This window comes from Caloenas nicobarica, chromosome 10 (genome assembly GCF_036013445.1).
Source record: "Caloenas nicobarica isolate bCalNic1 chromosome 10, bCalNic1.hap1, whole genome shotgun sequence".
NCBI lineage: Eukaryota > Metazoa > Chordata > Aves > Columbiformes > Columbidae > Caloenas > Caloenas nicobarica.
In genome coordinates, this window is record NC_088254.1 from 16,521,535 (window position 1) to 16,545,426 (window position 23,892).

Genomic DNA, 23,892 nt, shown 5'->3' on the forward strand with positions numbered 1-23,892 from the left:
TGTGTCAACAAACATTGATCCATGGGCAACTTCAGCAGCAACTTCAGGCTCCACGGTTGGAGGAAGCTGCACGTTCAGTTCCTGGAGGGGAGACATGTAGACAATCCTGAGAATCAGCACTGCAGGGCTTCAAAAGAAAGGCCCAGATGGACGAGCAATGTCTGCAGTAGGGCTCCGAGGAACGGGGAACGCAGGAGGCTCCAGCACTCGCCTGTGTGGCCCCTGCAGCCTGGCAGCTCGGTTGGGTTGAGAATTGTTTAGCAAATGACATTTTTAGGGTGGAGCAGGAAAGAGAAAAAATTTATTTATTTTTTCATCTGGCCAAGTTTATGGAGGTGTGAATTCTCAGACCTATCTGAGGACCCCCTTTCTGCCCCTAGCCCACAGGTATTGCCCAAGAACTTTGCTTCCTTACCCAGAGAGAGCAGGTCAGTGAGGACACTGAGAATATTCAGGATAACATCCTTGTTGCGGGAGTTCTGAAATGAAAACACACCAAATTTAGGGATCAGTTCAGAACAGTGAACTTAATACTACAGAGGGCTACCGTGCACCATGCGATGCAGAGGCACTGAGATCCTTGTTTCGATACCAAGTACTTCTCGTGCCATCTAGTCAGCAAATACGTGGAACCATATTGATAACACATTTTAAAAGCCTCTGACATACTGATCATACCACACAATATTTAATACACAGTAGCATTTATTTGCATCTAAGTTCTAAATTACATCTCGCTTTCTTGCTTTGTTCTGGCTACCTCAAAGTTGAGGAAATTCTATATCACACAGAAATGTTAGATGTGGGGTGGTATGCCATGACAGCATCCCTTATTTCTGGCAGCTGAAGAAGCATATCTTTAAATTATATTAACCTCATTTACAAGAAAATTCCCGTCTTTGCAGCTATAACCACATGGAAGCCTTGAATTTAGGAAGCAGAAAGATGCCCTAAGTTTATTTTTAATCAAGACCAAGTAAGCCCCACACCTTGACATCACACATTCTGCTTTAGATTCACTTTAAATTTTGCACTAGAGGGAATAAGATATACTGTACTTGAAGAGAAGGAAATGGATGATATCTACCATCCACCTGTGTGATACATTGGACCCCTTCTCTAATTCTCCTCCAACCAGATTTCACTGCTGAGACTGAAGAATTAATCACCAGACTGCATTGCTGTATGAAGGATTTGGGTTAAGTTCTAGATGTCTTCATTTCTGTCCAGATACAATACAACAGAACACAAAACAAATTTCCAACATAATAGAAAACTTGCATTTGTGTTGCCTTGATCCTGAAGAACCCCAGGTATTCCACATCAACTCTAATGGAATCACTTTATCTCCCATTATTACAATAGGATAATACCTTACAAATATAGGGCTCCTATATTTCCGAATATTGAAACGCTTCAGAAACTTGAAGTACTAGTATGTATTCTGGCTATATATGGGAACATTTTACCAGCCAAACTGATTCAAACATTCTCTGATGTATTTAACATTATGCAACATTATTTAAGACAAGGTATTGAGAAGTAACACCTAGCAAAAAGAAACTCTAGAAAGAATGTTAGGAAAATCTATTTCAGACCTGTAATAAGGACTATTAATGCAAATGGACTTTTTTTTTTTTTCCAGTGGTTCCCTGCTTAAGTCACAGCACAAGCTGACATGATGCTGAGGATTGTGTAGGTGATTAGTGAGTTGCATATCTTACCCCCTCCTCCTTTGTTATAGCTGGGGAGGGTATGCACTGAGTGAGACATGGGAATGAAGCAGGAAAACGGTCACTGTTCACAGTCGGAGAAGGTGACTGTCAGTCTGGAGAACTGGCTTCCCACCTGTCACAGAACGCCCTTAGGATGCTTGGCAGGTCCCTTTAACCAAACCTTCTTCTGTATTGGCAAATTATATGGGCCACCTTCTGCATGCAGTATCTACATTAGTGCTGATATTTCCAAACTTCTGTATCCTCAACATTATGTATGCTTAGATTTTTTTTTTTTTTAATCATAATTATTAATAAAAACAAGATCCAAATCTCTGAAAACCAAAATTCCCATCATACTGGTTTTGGCTACCATATTTTAACTGCTCACCACACATTTCATGCTGGCATAAGCGAGCAACAGGGATGGGATTATCAGCAAGGCAGTGACACAAAAGAGCAATATGTGGTCAGGGGAATGAAGAAAGGGGAGTTGGGTGAGGATGAGAAATTGGAGGAAACACGCAGAAAATCACTTCTGAAACAGGGGACTCAGTAGGAGGGTCTGTGAGCACTGACACTTTTCTAAAGACTCACCTTACTTTTGCTGTTAGCTAAAATCCACAGGAAAAGTGCTTTTCTCAACCCCATCTCTGAGCTGGCCCATGCCAGGAGCAAGAGCCTGCTGTTGGTATTCATTACTACATTAACTCAACAAGCAGAGATCTCTGCACTGAACATAAGAGTTCAGCCTTTTTAGGAATCACGTTGAAACCAAACGCTTGGTATGATAGTATTGCTGCTTCTTTCAGAGCCAAGATAAACAGAATACGTGGTTTTAACGAAATCCAGTAACTCTCAGTTCACCCAGTATTGCCCCTCTCATCTCAGAGAAGGGGCCAGAATTGGTGTTACTGGCTCAAGGGATCACACAGAAAGTCTGCAGCATGGTCAGAGAGCTCCAAATACCATTACTTCTAGGTAACACGTATGGGTTTAGTCATATGTTAATCTTGCTAACTCATGTCTTTGTTCATTAGTCCACAGTCTTGAGCTGTCTCAAGTCTCTCAGAGCACACGAAGAGCAATCAGAGCTTCTTCCCAAGAGTCTCCTGGCATTTTTTATCATAGGGACTTAACAGTCGGGGCAGGCTGTCAGGTATGATGAGTATCCTCCAAATTTACTGGCTCCAGGCAGAGTTACTCTTCTCAGCACGTTTTTAAATATCAGGGTTGCCTAAATCAGACTGTCCTCTGGTTTTGTCTTGCTGTCTCTCAGTATCCCTTTCCTCTGTAGGTGGATGGATTACACATTAAGGTTTCAGTAATGAAGTCTTCATTGATTTATGCTCCTATTACACTGGGTTGTTTATTTTAACTGATTGGATTGTGGGTTTCCTAAGCCATTAACACAAATAGTGATGACATAAGATATCCTCTGCCTTTCCATGTGCTTTATCCAGGGACACAGGCAAACAAAGAACTTGAGGGGACATTAAAGATCAACCTTTAAAATGTGCAAATTAGACCTGGGTGATAATGCCAAATATTTTACCCAAGTATTTACTCTTGATATTTTAACATCAAAACTCTGACTGTGTTGGTGCCCCATTGTTCCCATTTCTTCTGTGCACTAGTGAAGGAATTGGATGGTTTGTGTGTTTGCTGAAACAGTGGATAAAACTCTAGTTCCATTACAAATTCTAACGTATTTCCCACTAACTTTAGTGGCACCAGTGAATAATACAGAATACTGCAGAAGAACACAGCTCAAATTTATAATATAACAAGACAACACAGAAAAAACAACCCTGAAGTTCTTGTCTTGCAAGATGGTAACTTGCCTGTTGAAAAGAAACAGCTCGGATTTTGACTAATTAGCTTGATATTTTCAAAATCAAAGAAATTTGGACACTGAAATGCATTAGAATTAATTGCTTAAATTAATACTAATACCAAACTGTTTGTGGATGTATTGCAACAAATTCATTCACAAAAAATATTCAGTAAATCTTTTTGAACAGTAAGTACAAATGAGAAAATCACAACTTGTGCCTGATCTAAAAAAGATGAATAGAGTAATATCTTTAATGCAAATTACTTACCCAGCTCTGGTTAAAATAAACACATCAGTTATTTTTATTGAAAGATATGTTTGACGGTTCAAAAACAAACCATAAGCAAAGAGAGAAGTAAAATTCCTCTTGCTGAATATTTTCCATTCCTGCCAGCACTTAGAAATGTTAGATACAACATCTATACGTACACAGACTAATGAAGACGCGTTCATGGTATATGGGTGGAATGAGAGCAGAGAAAAATTGCCAGAGGCTCAAGTTAGATTGCAAAAAACTCTGAACTCCTGCAGGATGCCACTGAAAGGATTTCAAGTTAGAGACAAATTGTTACCTGTTAACACCAGCCTGTAGCTGCTTTTCCTGGCTTGCAGCTGGCCACAGACTAAAGTAGCAAAAAACATCACTTAAAATATCAACCAAGAGTATCACAGGGATGAGCTCAGGTGCATTTAATCATTTCCCAGCTGACAGTTCCCCTCTGAGCTTTTTCTGGGAATTAATCCCTGAAACACTGGGGCTTTGGTTAGCTTGGCTGAAGCTCCTCATAGATAAACAGCAGGAGGACAGAGAAAGTCAGGATTAAATAAAACACCCCAGCGCATAGTCATTGGTACATTACAGGCAGCAACTGATTAGTTGGTGACATTGGGTTTGGAGGACAACAGCTCGATCCAAAGATCCTTCTGAGTGGCAGCTCAGGATGTTTTGCTGACCCACGATGAAGCAGGGAAGGAATTCCTGTCTCCTTGTCCTGCTCCTGGGAACACACCAAGACATGCTGTTATTTACTCAAGACAATATTATAAAACTGCAACTAAGCCACCGTAACAGGTAATCTTGTTTCATCAGGGAAGCCTCCTGGGATGTTTTCTGTAAGATTTGGAGATGCAACAGAGATGGGATTTTTCCTGTCCCACCTGAAGGACAGCAGCTTTTAGTGCTGGCTTAAAATGAAGACTTCCTATAAACTCAGTTTTTTGTGTAGCTCTTGAGCTTCCATATATTTTGCCCAAAGGCAAGCATTTCTCCAAATGAGACATGCAAACTACTGACGGTGTTTGCTGTGACTCTAAGCACTAGCAGTGAAAAAAGAAGGATACCCAGAAACAAAACAAACAGAATTAATTTGCGCAGCGCGATATTTACTAATAAATATTTTATTTGGGGAAAGAAATACAAAGCAGTTATTCTACTCATAAAAACAATAAATGCAAAATTAAAGAAGCCGCTCCTGCAAGACAATGCATAACATGATTTCTATCAATACTTCTATTAAATTAAATGTTGAGTATAGTCTCTCATAAAGCTGGGTGACTGCTTAGGAAAAAAAAAAAAAAAAAAAGAAACAAAACAAAACAGCTTCCTTTAAAAGAAAAGCTATTGCTGCACTGGGCTAACAAACTTCCAGACATATTTTTTTTTAGAAAGACTAAGGAATAGGATGTCCAGTTCCAGAGGTTTTGCTTGTTTGTTTGTTTTTAAATAGCCTGTTTCTAAATAGGGAAGCAGGACCTCACATCTTTCTAACTTACCCTTAATAAATTTGCTCACACAAATAGCAGCAGTCAGAAGCCTAACTGTCTGTGTAATGAGACTTGCATCTGCAAGTAAGATTTCTCACTCTCTGCACTTAAAGCCTGTTGAAGAGAAATTCTGGTGCAAAATTAATACCAGCTAAGATCAAGATTAGACTCGGGGCCAAGCAGCATTAGTCCTCACTCTCTCCTGAGACCTCTAGAAACTATTGGGCTGCTAATAACTGTATTAATGCCTAAATCAGAGCCTCCTCTCCCAAAATTCTGCCGCCAGCAAGGCAGAGGTGTGTACCAGACCCAACTGCTGGGCACAGCCGCTCGCCGCTGGCATTATGGAATTGCCAGCTGGATATCTTCTTCCTACAGCTGACTATCCGGTCTCACAATAACTGTGAAGCCAGGTTCAGTGCCTTACATTCTGTGCCTTGTCAGAGTAAATTGCTTTTTCTAATTTAAGAGGAGCTAAAAATTCACACTTTAATAAGAGAGCGAAATACTCTGGAGAGTTTCTTGTCTGTGTGCTCCCATCCTCAGCCTCAATATTCAGCCAGCTAGCCGTGATTTCTTCTTGTCGGAAGGTTATTATCAACAGTATTTGATACATGAAGGCTTAGGAAAAAAAGTAAAATCATCATTTATGAGAGAAAAAAAGGGTGCAGGGATCTCTGAAATTTCACTAGACAACCTCAGAATAAGGGAGTACTCGAATTAAAGCAATTACAGCCTGAATTTCATTATTACTGAAGCACTTTGTTACAATACTGCCATCATCCTGCTTTAGAAGGATGCTGAAAAGTTATGGTCCTCTTGCCCTGCTCCCAAAACACCCACCCAGCCATCCCCAGCACCACTACAGCCGTCACCATCCTCTGCGGTAAACGGCAAGTGCATTTCTTTAGCTGACTCTGGATAACCTCTCCTGGGGAGCCAGATAAACCCGAGCAAGCCAGGAAACTCAAAGGAGAGATGGAAGGGAAAGGGGCTATTTAAAGACTCAGAGAGGAGGACCCAGCTGCTCGGGCAGTGTCCTAGGTGACCTCTTTAATCCCTCAAGAAAGGCATTCGCAGCTGTGTAGGATCACGTAGCCCTCAAACTGTACACAGGGCAGCCAAGGGGCCTTCCAAAACCAGACACGTGGTCCAACAAGTTCTCGCTCCTCTTCCCAAGTCCCTCTCGCTGGCTCCTGCGTACCCCTGCGAGGCATGGCCAGCACCAGCCATTTGCATTCCTGCTGATGCTCAACACCACGCCAGGTTCTATGCATCAGCCCAAAGCATCAGTTGTGAATTTTATACCAGGGAATATAGCAAATACTCATAAAAAAGGTTCCTTCTCTCTCTTTCTGGCCTGCTGCAATCAAGTGGGTGGCTTTTTTCATGGCCTGCAGTGACCTCAAGATATGTTTTTGCTCATCCTTGTTTGCACTTGGATGTGATAACCTGCATCATTTTTTTCAATAACGCTGCTGGGTTTAACGGTTACATACCCATCGCAATGGATGGCAGCTCGTCCAGGTGACTGGGCAGAAGTCGTGCCTCAAAGCCAACTTCTATACATGCGATTGTAAAGGGCTTTGTTCCTGTTCATTGAGCTTTGGGGCTTCTTCTCCAAGGATACACACTCCACTCTGTGGGACTGAACTGCTTCAAGGCAGAGACAGGCAAATTCCTAACTCATATCGGAATGTCTTCAAAACACTGAAGGTGTTGAGATGTAACAGCTTGGCCTGAGCTGATCTCTAGCCAAAATAACCTGGTGAATAACATGGTGGAAATAATCTGTGCCAAGGAATCTTACTATATTTAATGCAATAAATTGCGCTGCATAACACCTTTCATCACAGGATGACAGATTCCTTCATAAATATTAATTAACACCTGCCCCACTGTATCCCTCATCAAGAAAATCAGATTCATTTTCCATTATTTTCCTGGTGGGAAAAATCACCCTGTGGTGGGAAATTCACTTAGTATCCAAGAGGACTGGTGGCAGAGCCCAGACAACTATTTAATAAAATGATGCAGAAACACTGCATGGTATTATAGCTCTCAATCTTACACTTACTTCAATTTATTTGTGAAGGGTTCAAAGATTTCTTTCCCTGAGATCAGTCTTCTCCTCTCAAGTTCCCAGCGGAAAGTCCAGCAGAAAAGGCCTATCCCCTGAAAAGAATGCTATTGCCAAACTGGGAGAAGAGCTACTCACTACCCTATTTGTGAAGTAAATCATCCTTCTGCCAAAGGATGAGGATGATGCTGCATTTAATCCATCCATACAGGAATTAAGAAGCACATAGATCATGACCTGACCCTTTTCCAAAGGATGTTTTACCTGCAATGTCACAAAGACTCCAAGGTGTTTCACCTGTCTTCAAAGCATGGTTGTTCACCATGTCTGTGTCACACTAATACAATGTATTCACATTCAGATACCTGCAGGAGTCATGCTCCGATAGACCGCAATATGTTGGATGCTGTTGGCAAAGTAAATTGCTTTTTTCTTTCTTTTTTATGCCAAAGTTCTCTCTGTGTTCTCAAAGAGTAGATTGTCCTTGTGCAGTTCCTACTGATACAAAGTTCCTTTGTGTCACTTATTCCTCTCACTAATGCATCTCTAATAGAGCAATTACTTTATTATGCAGAACCGGTGATAAAACATATTATTATATAACCTTAAAATGCTTCTGTCAAATTGGAAGTGTTAAGAGAACGAGGAAACTTTGAGATAAATCGAAACACGTGATATTCTGCAAAAGGCTTTTAGACTTTCCTCTGAATATTTCTAACAGCCTTTCTCTAATTTCTACTGCAGATAAATTCTCTCAGGTTTCACCTCTTACTTCACAATAAGTTACCTATGACACCTAAAGATTTTGACTGGATTTTATGTTATATCATTCTTTTTTTCCTTTTTTAATTTATTTTTATTTTAATGCCAAAATTATCCTATAGCATATATCTTTCACATTCTCTTAATAAGTTTCTATAAGACATGAACCATTCTTGCACAATGATCTCTGTATGCATGTTAGCACCTACTATTTATTGCTGTTTCTTGGATTTATTCCTATATTTTAAATTACTTTAGCTCTTATTGAACTATTTAAAAATACTAAGGTTTCTGCCAAATGCCACTCTGTTACAGCTACTCAACACAACTGCCACCCAAACTTAATAGGGAGGGATCTGTTTTTTCCATTCGGCTGTAGTTTTCTTTTCCACTACTAATGACAAAAGAGCAGCATGAAACAGGCTACTATCTTTCTTTGCAAGATTTTATGGGTGTCAGTCCAGAGAACACTGTGTCTTTCAAACAAGAAGTACATTTGGGAATTAAAGTTTTTTTCAAGCAATGGCATTTCTCAAAGTACAAGTGAGTCCACAAGATCCTTGGATAATTTCCAGATGTACTTGATTTTTATTAAAACCACAGATTTTGGATACCACAGCAAATGTGACTACGTGTAGGTGGAAATAAATAGCTGTAATGAAGATGCTGCTGTTCGCGCCTTCTCTGTGATGTTCCTGCTTGGACTGAGCAGGATGAAGCCACAATGTCCCCCACATCTACTCTCAGTCTGCTCTGGCACTGGCCTTGGATGAGGCTCTGTTAGTCTGGGCTTCTCTCTATATTCCAGCGCTAACACTCCCATTTGCAACACGTTAGTCTGACATCAACCTGTACAGGCTGAAGAAAAGGATCACTGTAAGGTACATTCTGGTTTAGAAAAACACCAGCCCTTTCTCTTGCCGGCATAAGTGCCCTTAAGTGTCAATCTACCCCACTTTCAAAAGTGCTTTCTGGAACAGCAATGAAAATGCCTTTAATCAATCAACACTTAATAACGATGATTGAGGTATGGGTAGTTGAGACAAATCGCTAATAACTATTGTTAGTCACAGCTTATTTTCTTGAGAGATGGAACCTGGAAGTGGAAATGATGAACCTATTTTCCCCATCCAGTCTAAGTGAAAAATCAAACAACAAACGAAACTCAGCATGCATAATGAATAGCAAACTCTGTTTCAAAATTCTAATGATTCAAAGTATTATTACTAGTAAGGTAAAGCAGAACATCCATCTAACTGCATTGCTGAGACCCATCCATCTAGATTTAAACAGCAATTTCTTAAAGCAAAGCCCTCAGTTTTCTAGAAAGGCTGCCGAGTTTTTAAAAGGTATGATAGGCGTATGTCGCTTTCCATCCAGAAGGTAACAAAGCTTTTTATTATTTTCAGTCTACACCCTGTGCAAGACACCCAGCAGCAGCAAGCAAATGCCACCACGTTAAAGACAGACATGTCTGGGGCTTTATTCAGCCCTTGTTACTTCAGTTGAGTAGCTCCAAAACACTTGCAAACTAAGCGCTGGTCAGTCAAGCTAAAAGGTATTTTATTAGCTCAGTGAATGAGCTCACTGCTGCGTTTGTGCTCCAGGAAAACGTGACAGGAGTTAAATTTAAAAATACGAGCTTACAGTCCCCTCAGAGGCTCCCGAGCTGAGATCCAGGCTAATTTAGATCAGGGACACTGCAAAGTGAGAGATGAATGAGAGTTCTTACTGGTGCCTCTCTGTGCAGCAAGACCGTTGTGCTACTGCAACGGAGCAAACTTGGGCACTTGCTGTGCCCACAGGTGTCTGAGGGGCAGCACCGACCCAGGACATCTCAAACCAGGAGGCAAGGAGCATGATGTCCCCTGATGTGCCAGCCTCTGCACGCTGTTTAGCTTCGCTCTGCTGAGATCCGTGGTGGGCTTCACTGAACCAGACTCTGTGGGCTGTCGCTCCTGAGACACTCTCACACAGGAAGAGGCTGAACACATGGTGGCACACGATTTGTGTGAAAAGAGGGGACCTTTGACACAAGCCGCATATTCCTCTGCTGCTGGCAGAGCAATGGGGAGGGACATCTGAGCTCTTCACAGACCCACACGTCTCACCAAGTTCTGAGCAAATGCAGAGGTGATATCACGGTGGACTGATGTCTGATGTCTCTATCCAGCAGAGATTTGGTCTGTGCCAGAGTCTACTTCCAATGCCTGCATCCATCACCAGCATAGAGAGACCCCCAAAAAGTAGTAGTTGTGTCCTATTTTATTTAAGCATGTTCTCAAGGAAACCTGTTGATATAACAGTGTTCCACAGGCTTTGTTAAGACATAGCAGGGGAATTCATCTAAGAAGATTTCCATCTGTTTGATCAGATAACCACCTTTTAGACAAAACCCTCTGAGTCTGCAGTCAGGGAGGTACAGCCGCTGCTGCAGGAGCTTTTGAAACAAAACAGTAATAAGCATGGTTTTCATCTCAGAAAACAAGTCGTTTTAATGTATCTCTGCTTTGAGCTGTCCCCTTGAAATCCATGTGCATTATGGACGGATCAAGTGACCAAAGCCCTGTTGGAAGAGAGATTGTCAAAGAAATATAGAACCAGGCACACATTCTCTTTTGTCATCTCCAGCTCTTTTTTCCACTTGCAGAACTTTAGCATAGCATAAGAGGCCACTCAAATGCAGGAGATTTTTTTTCCAAAGAGGAGGCCAGATAGATCAGGGCAATAGTGCTGCTTTCCCCCAACCTCTCCACAAACTGTCTCCATGTGGATGGTGCTGGTTTATTTCTGGAAAATATGGAAGGTTGAAAGAGGCAGTTCAGTTTGTTCCTCTTACTTCATCAGATCAGCATTTTAATCATAGGGAAAGGTCAGGTGGACCATTCTCCCTCCTCCCCTCCTTTGCAGTGCAGACAGGTGGGCATTCACCATGCCAAGCAAGCTGCTCATGGAAGGATCTCTTTCTCTCCCTGTCATGCTCCTGCTTGCCAGGTTAATCCTGAATCAAATGGAGAGGCAACTTTATCTTCACTGTAAATCTGCTGCTTTGCCCTTTCAGCAGGAATCCCATTTAAAAAAAAAAAAAAAAAAAAAAAAAGAGAGGAGGGCAGAGGATGACAGGCATTGCACTGATTTCACCCAGGCTGCATGAATGTCATCTGCTCATGGAGTCAGTTATCCCACTCCTGGATTTGAGAAGCAATGTGAACTAAAACTCTCTTTGCCCTGACTTGACACACGAGTTTTACCTCCATTTACTGACCAAATGGAGAAGTCACAGACCTTAAATCAGTTTGATAATGGGAGTTTGTAACAGTCCTGAGAATAAAGCCCAGGATTCCTGCTTTGGCTGTCAATACACCATCATTCGCTCTTTTGAAAGGAAGGGAACAGGTAGCAGAGAGTGTGGTGGAGCAGATGGGCCAAGGGGAGAAAAATCTGTCTCTGCTTACTACAGGGATCAAATTCTCACTGGTCCCAGTGGGAAGCCTCTGCCTGTAAATTACACTGAAAATTAATGTGCATAAAAGGCTTCACAGTAGTTGATTGAAGTTAAACACAATGCTGTGGTGCTTCCATGGCTCCAGTGTCAGAAAAACATGTGTTTCAGTTTCAAAGCATCCCTTGCTGAAAGAGGGGGAAAAAAGCCAAGTATTCTTTAGTAGAGTAGTTATTTTTCCCACAGGGCACTTCCATGTCAGAATTACTCAATTTTCTAATCAGAATCATCATGAAAGTTCTGCTGTTCTCATTAATTCCACCTTAACCTACAGCACCTTTTGAAAATAAGGCTGTGTTCTTCCAGGAGAACAGACCATGAGAAGAAAAAAAAAAAAAAAAAAACCACAACCTTGTTCTCTAAAACCCCTAAGGAAAGGAGGTTTCGCTTTGCCCAAGGAATTTCTTGTCAAGGAGATGCTATTCTATCAATCAATAGGTGGTCTGAAACATTCTCTTTTGTGTAGCTTAGCAGTGCCTGTGGGCAGAATGGTCGTTACCATGTTTTCTTTGTCCTCTCTAGTAGACGTCTTATGAAATCAATGACAAATTGCTGACTTCCAAAACCTTGATTTCTTTATCATATGGTAGGTCTCCACTCAGTGAAACAAAGGCCATAACAGCATAAAAGATCAAAAGGAAGTACTAAGTCATGAATATATGTCTCCTCAGACCTGCGGAGGAGAATGACCTTATTTTAAGGGGCTTTCTTCATCGCATTAGACTTTCCTTCCCAAAACTGTACTAAGATAAATTGTTTTCCCTGTATGAAAATGCAAAATATTATCCAGTTCTTGGAAATTTGAATCTTCACCTGAGGAATGCACCTAGACTATATTTGGGTCAACTTCCCACAAAGATGAAACAATAAGAATACAAGCAGTTGGGTTTTTATTTTAAATTATAACAGAAAATGTCCACAAATATTTGAGGGTGGTTTGGACTCATGTTCTTGCTTCAAAGTCACCTTTAATTAAACTATCTTTTCTGAAATTAAACTGTCTCTTCTGAAACAGCAGCACAATAGTGCTTTCTGGTGCACATGTAGCTTCCAGGATTGCAGTCACTGATGACCCACCAGTACATCAACTGACCTGGACAATTTAGTTGTATGAGAACACACCATATGGCTTCCCCCTAACACTCACTCCTCACCTCCTGCAGCAAACTTGGTTTTGTCAATGAAGAGAAAGGAGACTGTGTGGTGAGATTGCTTTGTACTGTTCCTGGTCTCCCTGGGGAGAAGATTGCAGCTCGCTCTCATGTCTCACCCATTTCCAGGCATATTCTGGCCCCACAATCCCCTAGGGACCAAAATCAGCCTGTTTCGCCCAAGAATCATAGGGACATGGTTTACAAGTGGACTTGACAGTGTTAGATTAACAGTTGGACTCAATGACCTTAAAAGTCTTTCCCAACCAAAACAATTCTATGATCCTTTCCTGCAGAGATGAGCAGCAAGAATCACAGAATGGCAGCGGTTGGAAGGGACCTCTGGAGATCATCTAGTGCTAAAGCAGGTTCACCTAGAGTAGATTGCACAGGATCCTGTCCAAGCAGGTTTTGAATATCTCCAGAGAAGGAGACTCCACAACCTCTCTGGCAGCCTGTTCCAAGGCTCTGTCACCCTCAAAGTAAAGAAGTTTCTCCTCATATTCATATGGAACCTCCTGTGTTTCAGTCTGTGCCCATTGCCCCTCATCCTATTGTTGGGCACCACTGAAAAGAGTCTGGTCCCATCCTCTTGACACTTAAAATATTTATAACATTAATAAGATCCCCAAATTCTATGGTCCTTTCCTGCAGAGATGAGCAGCAAGCCCAGCACTCAGAATGGCCCTGGCTTATGGATCGGATCTACCCTATGGCCCATTGGGCCCTGTAGGCAAACGGGTGCGAACAGACTGTGGGCTAAGTGCTTGGGAAAGACAAAAGGGAATTATTTTATATCCTGGTCTGGTGAGAAGAACATGGTCATGGGGCTGGAGTCTGGCAGAGCCCAATGACCTGTGTGGGCACATCACATGTCTATGGATTCAGGATTTTCAAAGATGTGAAAGCCTGAAGTTCTCAAGTGTCCATACATCAACATTAACACACACAGAAAAGGACACCTCACCTCTCCCAAGGAGCACATCTAATTCAACAAGGAGCTACCAGCAAGCACTGCCCTAATTCTGTACTTCCCACCAACTCTTCCTGAAGACCTATAGAAGGACGGGCTTTTACCTGCACTTCCAGATGCATAAATCTCCCACAGATTTTGCATTACCTGTCCTGGCACAAACAGGAATGATAGCACAGAGGCAGCGTCCCCATGACAGCAACAACTCCAGGAATAATTTTCAACCCTGCTATCCCAGACCAAGTGACACAAATTCCTTCCTCATCTCTTAAACTCCTGGTACATTCATGAAATGTTTTTCTTCCTGTTAACACACATCAGCAAGCTCTCTGCTGGTGTCAGTAGACACTGCTAAAGTTAACCCATTTTCCATACAACTAACTTTCTTGCACTTTTTACTAAATGTAATAAACTTTAATTCAAAGATGTCCATAAACATATTTTCTACCACAGGCATTTTTTCCCATTATAGATAAAGCCAAAAGGACTGGACCAACACATCGGACAGAAAAACATGTTGAAAAGATCTCTGAGCCATCACAAAAAATGCAGCGTAATACACTGAAAATGAGATTATGCTGTACAAAGAAACAAGCAAGATCTATTCAAGCAAACACCTCTCTGTATGAAAACATCCCTTTTCGTATATTTCACAGAGGGAAATTATTGAAGCCTGAGAAAAGGAAAAGGTGGAAATATTGATGTAACATATAAATATATCTGTAGGCATACAAAACACCTATGGAAGCTCAATAACCACTAACAATTATTCTTTACTTACTAACAGATAAGCAGATGCATTTGAATATATTTATATATATAGTACGTGAAAGATAAGTAATTTTAAACAAATGCATATACCTCCTTACATAATGTAATTTAATGTGTGTTTGTGTCTATAATGCAGCAGTTATATAAAAATACACAATATAAAGCTGCTTGACACTGTATAATGTACCATTATATTAAATCCAAATAGTTTAAGTTAAGTTAACAGTCTGGCAAAGTCAGGCCCTCAACAGCTAAGAAGCACCAATTTTTAAGTGTTCATTTTGTTTCATTTGGCCCCCTGGAGTAACTGCATTTTTTAGTTTCATGGCAACTTGTTTTGTTGCACACAAAATCTCTGCTTCAGGATGAACAATGCCTGCTGCCTGGAAAATCACCCCATATAACTTTTTGTCCTCATCATTTAGCATGTGGTTCTGTACATTAGTTACTGTGCAGAATCCAAGCCCTGCACTGAAAACAAATTATTAATTTACTCCTCTTTTTTTTTTTTTAATTGTGTTGTCACCAGAACTTCAGATATTTTTCTGTCCAATATTCATTGCCTGATTTCTCAAACATTGATGTGAGGCACGGTGGGTTTATTAGCCACTTTACTCATTATTAACTCAGATGCAGAGGGTTATAATCCATTTCTCCAGACCTGCATTCAACTGATTTTGCAACGAGGTTATCCTGCCACATTTGCATTTCTGCAGCAAGGGAGAAAGGTCTCCCCAGGAACATTCATAATATGAACTCATTTGCCCTCAAAGCACAAGCAATCCTAGGCAAGGATGAAGGGCAGCAGAAGACAGACTGAAGTCCGCTTTCCTTGCTTGACATGGAAAGTTCTGCTCAGACTCAAAGTATACCACACTCTTGCTCAGCCCAGCTGTAGTTGCTGCCACTCTGATAAGTAAATTTTGCACCCTGAGGTCCTAAATTCTCATTAATGCAAGAAATTCTCGATAGCCCAACTAGAGGCATTTCAGAGGAGCTGGCAGTGTGCTCAGCAGGACAGCTGCAGCCAGCCTGGGGACAAAGTGAAGTTCTGGTCCAGGCTTGGCTGGTGGAAGAGCTTCAGCAGAGTCCAAAACGTGTGTCAGCTTCCTCTGAGGGCTTTAAGTGTTCTGCACTGATTCACAAGGCTGCTAAACCTTGATATTTCTTCTATGGCCTGGCAGAAATTAGGGGTTAATGCATGGATCAGTCTTTCTTCTTTTTTGCTTAGCAGTGTCCCGTGGTGGTGAGCCAAGGATTGTAGGGAAGAGCTCTGGGTTACCTTTAGGTTCTCCTTAGACAGGGAGGAGATGACAGTAGAGATGGGAAGAATAAGCAGTGACTCTGAAAGATTGAGCCTGCACTGCCTCTACAGGATTGTTTGCAGAGAATTATTTGTTTTCTTCAACAGTTAAAGCAGAAAACAGGCTCATGCAGCCTAAGTGGCATTGGCAGTAGAGACAGAGAAGTGCTGCTGCAGCACCCAGTGTTTCCATGAAGGGTTTTCCCTTGAACCCCATAGCCAAGTGTCTCACTGACCTAACTGCAATACTTCTGCTACTCCAAAGCCAGAATATTTTTTGTAAGGAATAGGAGGACACTAACTCCACTGCTGTTCACTTTAGGTACAACAATCTCAGTAAAATTCAGTTAATGAACCACATAAAAATGACTATCTGGTTTCGAGTTGATTTTTTCCCCCTCTAAGGCTATTCCACTAAGCCCTGCCTGCCAAGCTGCCTCCCCAAAACAGATTCAAACTTTGATCTCCTCCACCCCCAGCCCAAACCAGTGGGCATTCCCCTCGCTGAGCAGTTCTGAGATTTCTGTATCTATTTTGCTCAAAGCCAGGAATCTCAGCAGCTCTGCTGACAGAATAAGTGCAAGGATGCCGAGGAGAAAAAAGCATTTTGCAAAATGTGTTTATATTCATTGTCACTGGAGCAGCAGAGATATCTTCCCACTTGTCTTTAGGATAACAATAGAACTGCCTTGTCAACCAGCCAGCAAAACAGCTCAGAAGAGGCAGCACAAAGGAGCAGGGAGGTTCAAGTTAGCAAACAGTGGAACCTGTATCTTTTCCTTGCCGGGCACCACAGCCATTCAGAGGGGAAACCCTTTACACAAATAACATCCTCCTTCCTTTTGAGCCACAGCATTTGGGAACCTGCGCAGTCCAACGCAGTAGGACACAGTTTGAGCCAAGGATCTGCCAACAGCCCCAGGGGTTGTCAGCTCTGCAGAATATGTGCGCGGGGACTGTGGCTTCGGGAAGCATGTGAAAACCATGCTGAGAGCCAACAGGAAATCTGGGATTCCTCAGGCGACACGATGTACGCTGCCACGGAATCAGGAGATGTTCTCAGGGGTACCCAAGGCATGCTCATGTCTGGGCCTGGCAAGCGAGGAAGAGAGCAGGGAGAAAGAAGGCAAAGAATCAAAATGCTTCTTATTTAGCGAACTGAGATGAGGGCCAGGACACCCTGGCAATAGGAACTAGGATGCTCTACAGTCCCACGGGAATCAATAGTCTGGGATACAATGAACAATGCTGGCTTAAATTTCCTATTGTTCCACTTAGCAACTAACAGCTGTTTTTAACTAACACCCAGATACCTCCTCCTGGCACTAAAATAAACAAGAGATCTAATCCCAAGTCCCTCTGGGATTTTGCATTAGGGAGGCTGCCTGTAAAATGGCTTGTCAGACTTTTTTCCGTGGTGATAAACCATCCACAGGGAGGATGCTCTTTCTGCCATGCTGTGGCTGGGGAGTAGGGTGAGGAGCAGCAACCAGCCCAGCCTTGGTCCAGGTACTACAACACTGTCCGTGTGTGAAAGACAGAGCAGAGCTGGACGTGTGAAAGACAGTGCAGAGCTGGATGGGAGGTGATCGATACCATGCAGTAAGAGATGGGAACAGAATGAGACACCACCATCCAAAACAGACGGACGAGAACTGATAACTGTAGGAGCACATTGGAGGGGGAGAGTCAAGGAAAGCAAAGAAGGTAACAGGGTTAGAAGCAAAAACTCCACTGAACTCCTAAGAGCTCAGCCCTGCCATACTGATACAAAACCAGTGAGACAGGGAGAGGTTTTTCTTAAAGCTGAAATTCACATTTTAACACTGCACCTTGTAAGCAATGAAACACTTTTCACCTAGAGATCTGAAATGTCACTTTTTGCCTGCAGTAACGTTTTGGTGACAAAAATGCAGCTGCACTTTGAAAGCAGTTCTTTCTTTTCACCTTGTCACTTTTCAGAACACCTGTAAGGTGCTTGTAGGGGTTTGAGCTGTCTTTGGAGGATCATGCTCCTTTGTCACGCTGGGAACAGTTTTGAAGAACTCAGAAACCAAATGTGTTTCTTGACTAGAGCAGCAGTTCAGTTACTAAGCGCACAGTGTTCTGGTTTCGTTCTGCATGAAACTGTCCAAAGCCAGGCTGTGAGAGTGGGAGTAAGAGTCTATGCCAGAAGGAGATGGGGTAGATCATTCCTTTGCCTGAAGGTGATAGACCCCATCTCAGGTGGGAACATTGCTCCAGCTGAGAATAATAACCTGTGCCCGTGCTTGGAAGCAAGGTAGAAATTTAGTGCTGTGTGAATGACTGAAAGGAGAAAGGATGTTTTTATTCTGAGGTACATAAAACTGGCTTGGTGGCTGAATGTTCCCTCATTCTTCACCTGAAAGCTTTTTGCATACAAAGCAATATTATGTGCTAACAGAAAGAAAAAATACACAGTAATATCCTGCAGAATAGCCTGTTGGATGCAGCAGACATGTTCTTCATGCCCAATAAAATAATATGAGCCAGCACTGACAGTCCAGCAGGACACAAAACCAAAGCAAACCATGGTTTTGGACAGCTGTTGCAGAAAATAACAAAGTGTGGAGAGATGTTATCAGTACATGCAAACATCGACAAAAGTTATTATTTCCCAGGCCAATGTTTTCCAACTGTGTCAAGCAAAGCTCTTTTTTATCACCTGATTTTTGGAGCAGAGATAGGTGATGGCATTGAGAGTTATGCTGGTGATGTTTTGGCTGGTGGTAGAGGAAGGAGAGGGATCAGAACATACCAGCATTGTAATTGTCACCAACCACTAACTTTCTGTCCTTAGCACTCTAACCTCTGTTATATAATTGAAGATACAACAGAGAGCCTTTTGCTCTTCTCTAAGTGAATACAGAATGTATGGAAAAAAGGTTAGATTTTTGTAACATTGAGGATGAATGCTGTGCTACCTGGCAATTTTGCCAATACCACCACCTTTTTCACCTGCAGTGTTCTAAACTATTTCTAGTCTAGCCCTCCGCGTAGCTTTGTCAATGAACCACATACCCGACTTTAAGCCCCAGCTTCCAATTTAAACCTGGGCTTTGTCCAGCTCTTTCCCCAGATTATGCAGAGAGCACTGGGACAGTTAGAGACATAAGAAAAAACAGATGTATGCTCAGCTCTCCATTATTCAACATAATAGGAAGAGGACTATAACTTGGATAAAGCGAAAACATGACCTAGTACAAAACATAGAAGAACACAGGGCAGGCAAGTCACACTTTCAAAAAAATGGATAGAAGGACAATTTTCTATAGTGTGCCAGTCTACCTACAGAACCCACTGTGCCACAGGGTGCCAGGGAGGGCAAACCAGGGTTTCACAATGATACAAGAAATAAGAGTTCTTAACAGTTACACGAGCTTGCATTAAAATGTCGGCTAATCAGCCCCCACAACTATAGTTTTAAAGCCAATTTTGTATTGTAGGGTTTTATAACCTTCTCTACACACTTGCGGCTTGCACTTCTAACATGCAGGGCTGGGAGACATGAATTCTTGAGCTGATCTAGGGGAGTAAATCTGTTTTGCACAACCCATCCCTCGTGTTCTGCTTCTGCAATGTGTGAAGTTTTGACAACACACGTAGCAGTCAGAGGATGCTGCTGCCTCAGATGTGAAATTCCTGTCCCCATGGGGCTCTGACCCATGTCAGCCCAGCTGCACACAGGGGCTCAGGGTACCTGCAAAACATGGACAATTGGCATTTCACCACAAGTCGCTAAAGGCTGCTTTTTATGCGAGCAGCTTGTCTTAGCAAAGCAATTCCCACCCACCCCCTCATGACAAAATGATGGCTCATGAAAGCACAGGCTCCCTCCCCAAAACACATCCTCCATTTCATAGGGTAACTCATGCCTCAGCTCAGAGGTCTTCTCCTGCAAGACCAGGAAAAGCGCATCCATGCCCTGGGAAAACAGAACCAAGGGGGTCACCTACAGGCAGAGGAAGAGATACATCTCCTGCATCCCGTGGCCAAGCTTGTCCAACAAATATGATTCTGAACCAAGACATTTCCCTTCCCTCAGCTCCTTGGGAGCATTTACTGAGCACACCCAATGCCAGTGCCTCACCAGTCTCAGCCTCAAGAGTTTCTGTCACATTCCCGTGACTGCTTAAGGGTCCTGGTGAAGACAATTTGACAGGGAGGAACTTGCTGCTTCCAGGCAGATCTGTTTACTCGCCCCCCTGAGCCCTGGGAGCCGCGGCGTGCGCTGCCGGGGTTGCCCGGCTCACCGACTGACAGCGCTGTCAGGTCCCATTCATCGCAAAGCAGTCGATTCCTCACACCTCCCTCACTCCCCCCCTGAACGCAGCGAGATCTCGGGAGCACAGGCTCTACCCTCAGACGGGGCTTGGTGATTGATGCCTAACAGTAATTGCCAGCGTTCATCTCCAAACAGCAAAATTTCATTTGATAAAGGCTTTTTAGGGTGGGAGGTGCAGGTCAGGACTCCTGCACGCTGATGCTTTTCGAGACAAGCCAGCAGGAAGCTCGTATGAACGACCTCAGCCCAACAAGTCGCTGCTGGTGAATTTAAGAGGAAAACAAGCCCAAGCGCCTCTCTCATTAGTTCAAGCTGTTCTTACCTGGAGGGTGGAGAGAAGGACTTGCAAGCCACTGGCTTCTTGTTCTGCCATGCTGCTCCCCACTCACACTCCCTGTTTCTAGTAGCAGACACAATGCAGCTAGAAAGCAAAGCTGCCAACTTGCCTTGCTGCTGCCCCTGTGCCGTTTAAGAAATGAAGAAGCTAAACACAGATCCCCAGACACATGCACGCCGCTACCACCAATAATCACAGCAATGCAACTCTAGACCTCAGCAGGAGAGATAAATGTACCCCCCCTCCCTCCCAGCTCTCCCACTGTGACGAGAAGATTAATTCCTATATAAAGAATCCTGGGGATTAAGTAAAGTGTTCAGGAAAGGTCTGGGTGCTTGCTGTGTGGCAGGGGGAGTGTGGGGAGGGTGGCAATAGCAACAAGAAAGCAGAAGAGCTACAAACCTCAAAGAAAGCTAGGGAGAAGGGAGGGAGCGCGCTGGCTGCCTGACAGGCATTCCCAGCTGACCTGCTGATCCGTTCCAGACCCTGCGTGGACTCATCTCCATTTGACTCCGTTCCAATGAAACAGGAGACACGGAGAAGACAGAGCGAGCAGGAGAGATGCCCTCGGTCTTAACGAGTGGTGACAACGAACAGAAGATACACCCGGCATGAAGGTCAGGTGGAGCGGGTTCACCGAGGCTTGTGCAGGGTTTTCAGCTTCCCAATCCCAGCGCTTCTCCCCAGTCACAGCCACTACGGCCATCGGCTGCACCTCGATGAGTGACCACAGAGGAGCATCTTATGGCTGCACAGCAAAGGCCAGAGAGGAGAACTGCCTCTGCAAGGTGTAGTTTTTGGGGGGAGTTTGCTCCAAGGGCCACTACAGTGATTCACACATACCTATCTCTTTATACAAGGATAGTAACTTCGAGAGTAGTTCACTCCCCAGAGCACAAGCCACGCTGTAGTACAGTTGTAGTTGTAGCTTGAATTCCTAGGAGGGCACGGAGTCCACTTTTAGCTTCAGCTGAATGATATCAAAGGACTTGGTAAACAAGAAGTAGCAGGTAAAGAAGCTGAGTAGGGGTTTAGATGAGTCCTTTCCAGCAAATTGTTTTAAATGTGAAAATGTCAATTAGTCCAATGCAAACATTTTTTCAGGGATGCAGCAATTTCATTTCAGCCTTCTTAACACCAGAATAGCATTTTTGGCCCAGAGAAACACCGCTCCAGAGTGAAGACTGATAGCGGAGACAACTACTTGATATGCAGAAGACAAAAGTTAGATATTGTCTTTCCAATTTGGGGACATTAATTTCAGTCTTTTACCTCTCAAATAAGTACTTCATTCTGGCATGGGACTTTTTCGTCCCTCCAGTAGGAGTTTTTCCACTTTAAATGAATAACTAAGGATTTTTTAAGAAGTAACGTGAACTTTGGTCTCTGGGCACAAGGCAGAGGCTTACAGAACTCAGTACCACACCAAGACATGCTAGACAGCCAGTGTGTGCATGCTTCTCTTTGCTGATGCCAATGAAGCAATCGCAGACTGGATATAAAACCCTAATCTTCTGAGTTAAATGAAGAATAAAAAAGAATTAAAAAACTCCACTCTTGGCCAAGGAATATTTTCACCTGATGATCATTACACTCTGCAGAACCCTCACTGATCAAGTGCTTTAGGCAAGAAAAATCCACCCCAGCTCAGCCCAGCTCAGCAATGTGTGAACAAGTGGCACAAGCATGACATTCCTCACTTTCTGTGTGTGCCAGGGCCCCAGGATGTCAATACCAAGTTATAAAATGAACCAGATTAAAATACCTTTGTCATAATTACGGAGACACAGTAGTCCATTCAGAGAGAATGCCATGAGGACCACTGACTGATGGACAAGGTGCTCTACAGATGACTAGGCAGAATAAGAAGGTGTATGGACCACTTTCCAATGGAAATTCAGGTTCAGAGATTTTAGTTTTCTTTAAAAACTGTTTGATTTCCTGTCACACTCCATAAAATACCATATTTTAGATAGACCTGGTGCTCTGCCCTTTAAGCACTGAATTTTTCGCCATTTTGAGTAAGCTCTGTGGGTATTAAAAAACTGACTGTTCAGGAAGTACACAGAAGAATTTCCCCATCTCTCCCTTGAAAAAAGATTCATCCTGAAAGCAACGGAAACATCCAACACCAGCCTGAAATTTTCCAAGAGTTAACACACTTGACGAGTGACTTTGAGTCAAGGCTGCGGGGCTTCTTTCACACCAGCAGGACTCAATAAAAATCTAATAACAGGCCCCAACATACTGTTGGGGGGAAACCAAGGGAATGCAGGCACAGTATCCATGGTGGGAATGGTGTGTCCTCACACATGGTGTGAATTTGGGGGTCATCCTGTGCAGGGACAGGAGTTGGACTCAATAATCCCTGTAGGTCCCTTGCAATTCAGGACATTCTATGACTCTGTGAAAAGGGCTGGGAAGGAGGGAGGTGGGTAACAGGTTTTATGAGCAGTGCCAGTACACTGTGTCTTTTGCAAATTAGCACACTGACAGAAAATGACTTCAGAGCTAATTAGAAGCTGTTTAAAGGAGCTCTTCCACATTTGATGCTTCGTTCTCTTTCTTGTGACAATTGTACCTGTCACTAGAGCCGTGTGGAACTATTAATTCCCTACCGTGTGGATCTTCAGAAGGCAACGGGCTCCATCAGCATAAGCTTCAGGCATCCTGGATGCCCTGGATCCCCTCCCCTACCACATCACACAAACAGATCCCCCAGCCCTCTTGTACTAGGACAGATCCACTAATATTCACATGGTGATCTCCCCTCCTTGTTACATCATAAAATGCTAGATGAGCATTCAGCTTTCTACCGTACCTAGAAAACAACATGGGCCCCTGTTGTAGGATCCCAGCTTCCAAAAGCCCTTCCAAGCCCCCAGTGATCTGGCTCTTCCTCTCTGTATGAAGAAGATTTAGGAACAATTGCAAAAATGCCTCTCCAAATACGTCAGCCCAGGAGGAAAGGAACACCAAGAAGACAGCTTGGGGGGGAAAAAAAAAAATCTTATGTTCTTTAAAATTTTGAGGTAGTTAGCTTGGTTGTGCCCAAAGACTACAATAAAGCATCAAATAACAGAAATCTCTGGAACTTGCATTTGATTTGAAAACAAGACACGATGAATGAGTAACAAATGGAAATGACCCCAAAAGTGACAGTCATGTTTACATGAATGTAAGATGTACAGCAAAACCCCTTTGAAACCAAATTCTCAGCTATAAATCTCAGAGGCCTCTAATTATTCACCATTCTATAGCCATTACTTCCACATTTTGTTGAATTTCCAATTTTGCTGTTAGTTTCTAAGAGGAGGTGGTTCCCTACCTCAACACACAGAGGCTGAATAAATTAGGAAGCCTACCCAGAGATAAATGCCAGAAGCAAAGC

General features: G+C 42.9%; 1 protein-coding gene across 11 annotated transcripts in view; it reads right to left on the minus strand.

The window, feature by feature from the left end:
* AGBL1 (AGBL carboxypeptidase 1) overlaps positions 1-20,733 on the minus strand; it is a 443,743-nt gene extending 423,010 nt beyond the window's left edge. For all 11 annotated transcript variants that reach the window (XR_010606737.1, XR_010606736.1, XR_010606738.1 and 8 more), the window contains exons 1-2: positions 20,487-20,733; positions 416-479 (exon numbers count right to left, since the gene is read on the minus strand). Coding sequence is in view for 6 of the 11 variants with exons in the window: in XM_065641707.1 (XP_065497779.1) it covers positions 416-479; positions 20,487-20,537 (115 nt within the window). In the remaining 5 variants the exon portion in view is untranslated. The remainder of the gene's footprint in view (positions 1-415; positions 480-20,486) is intronic.
* Between the last annotated feature and the right edge of the window lie 3,159 nt (positions 20,734-23,892).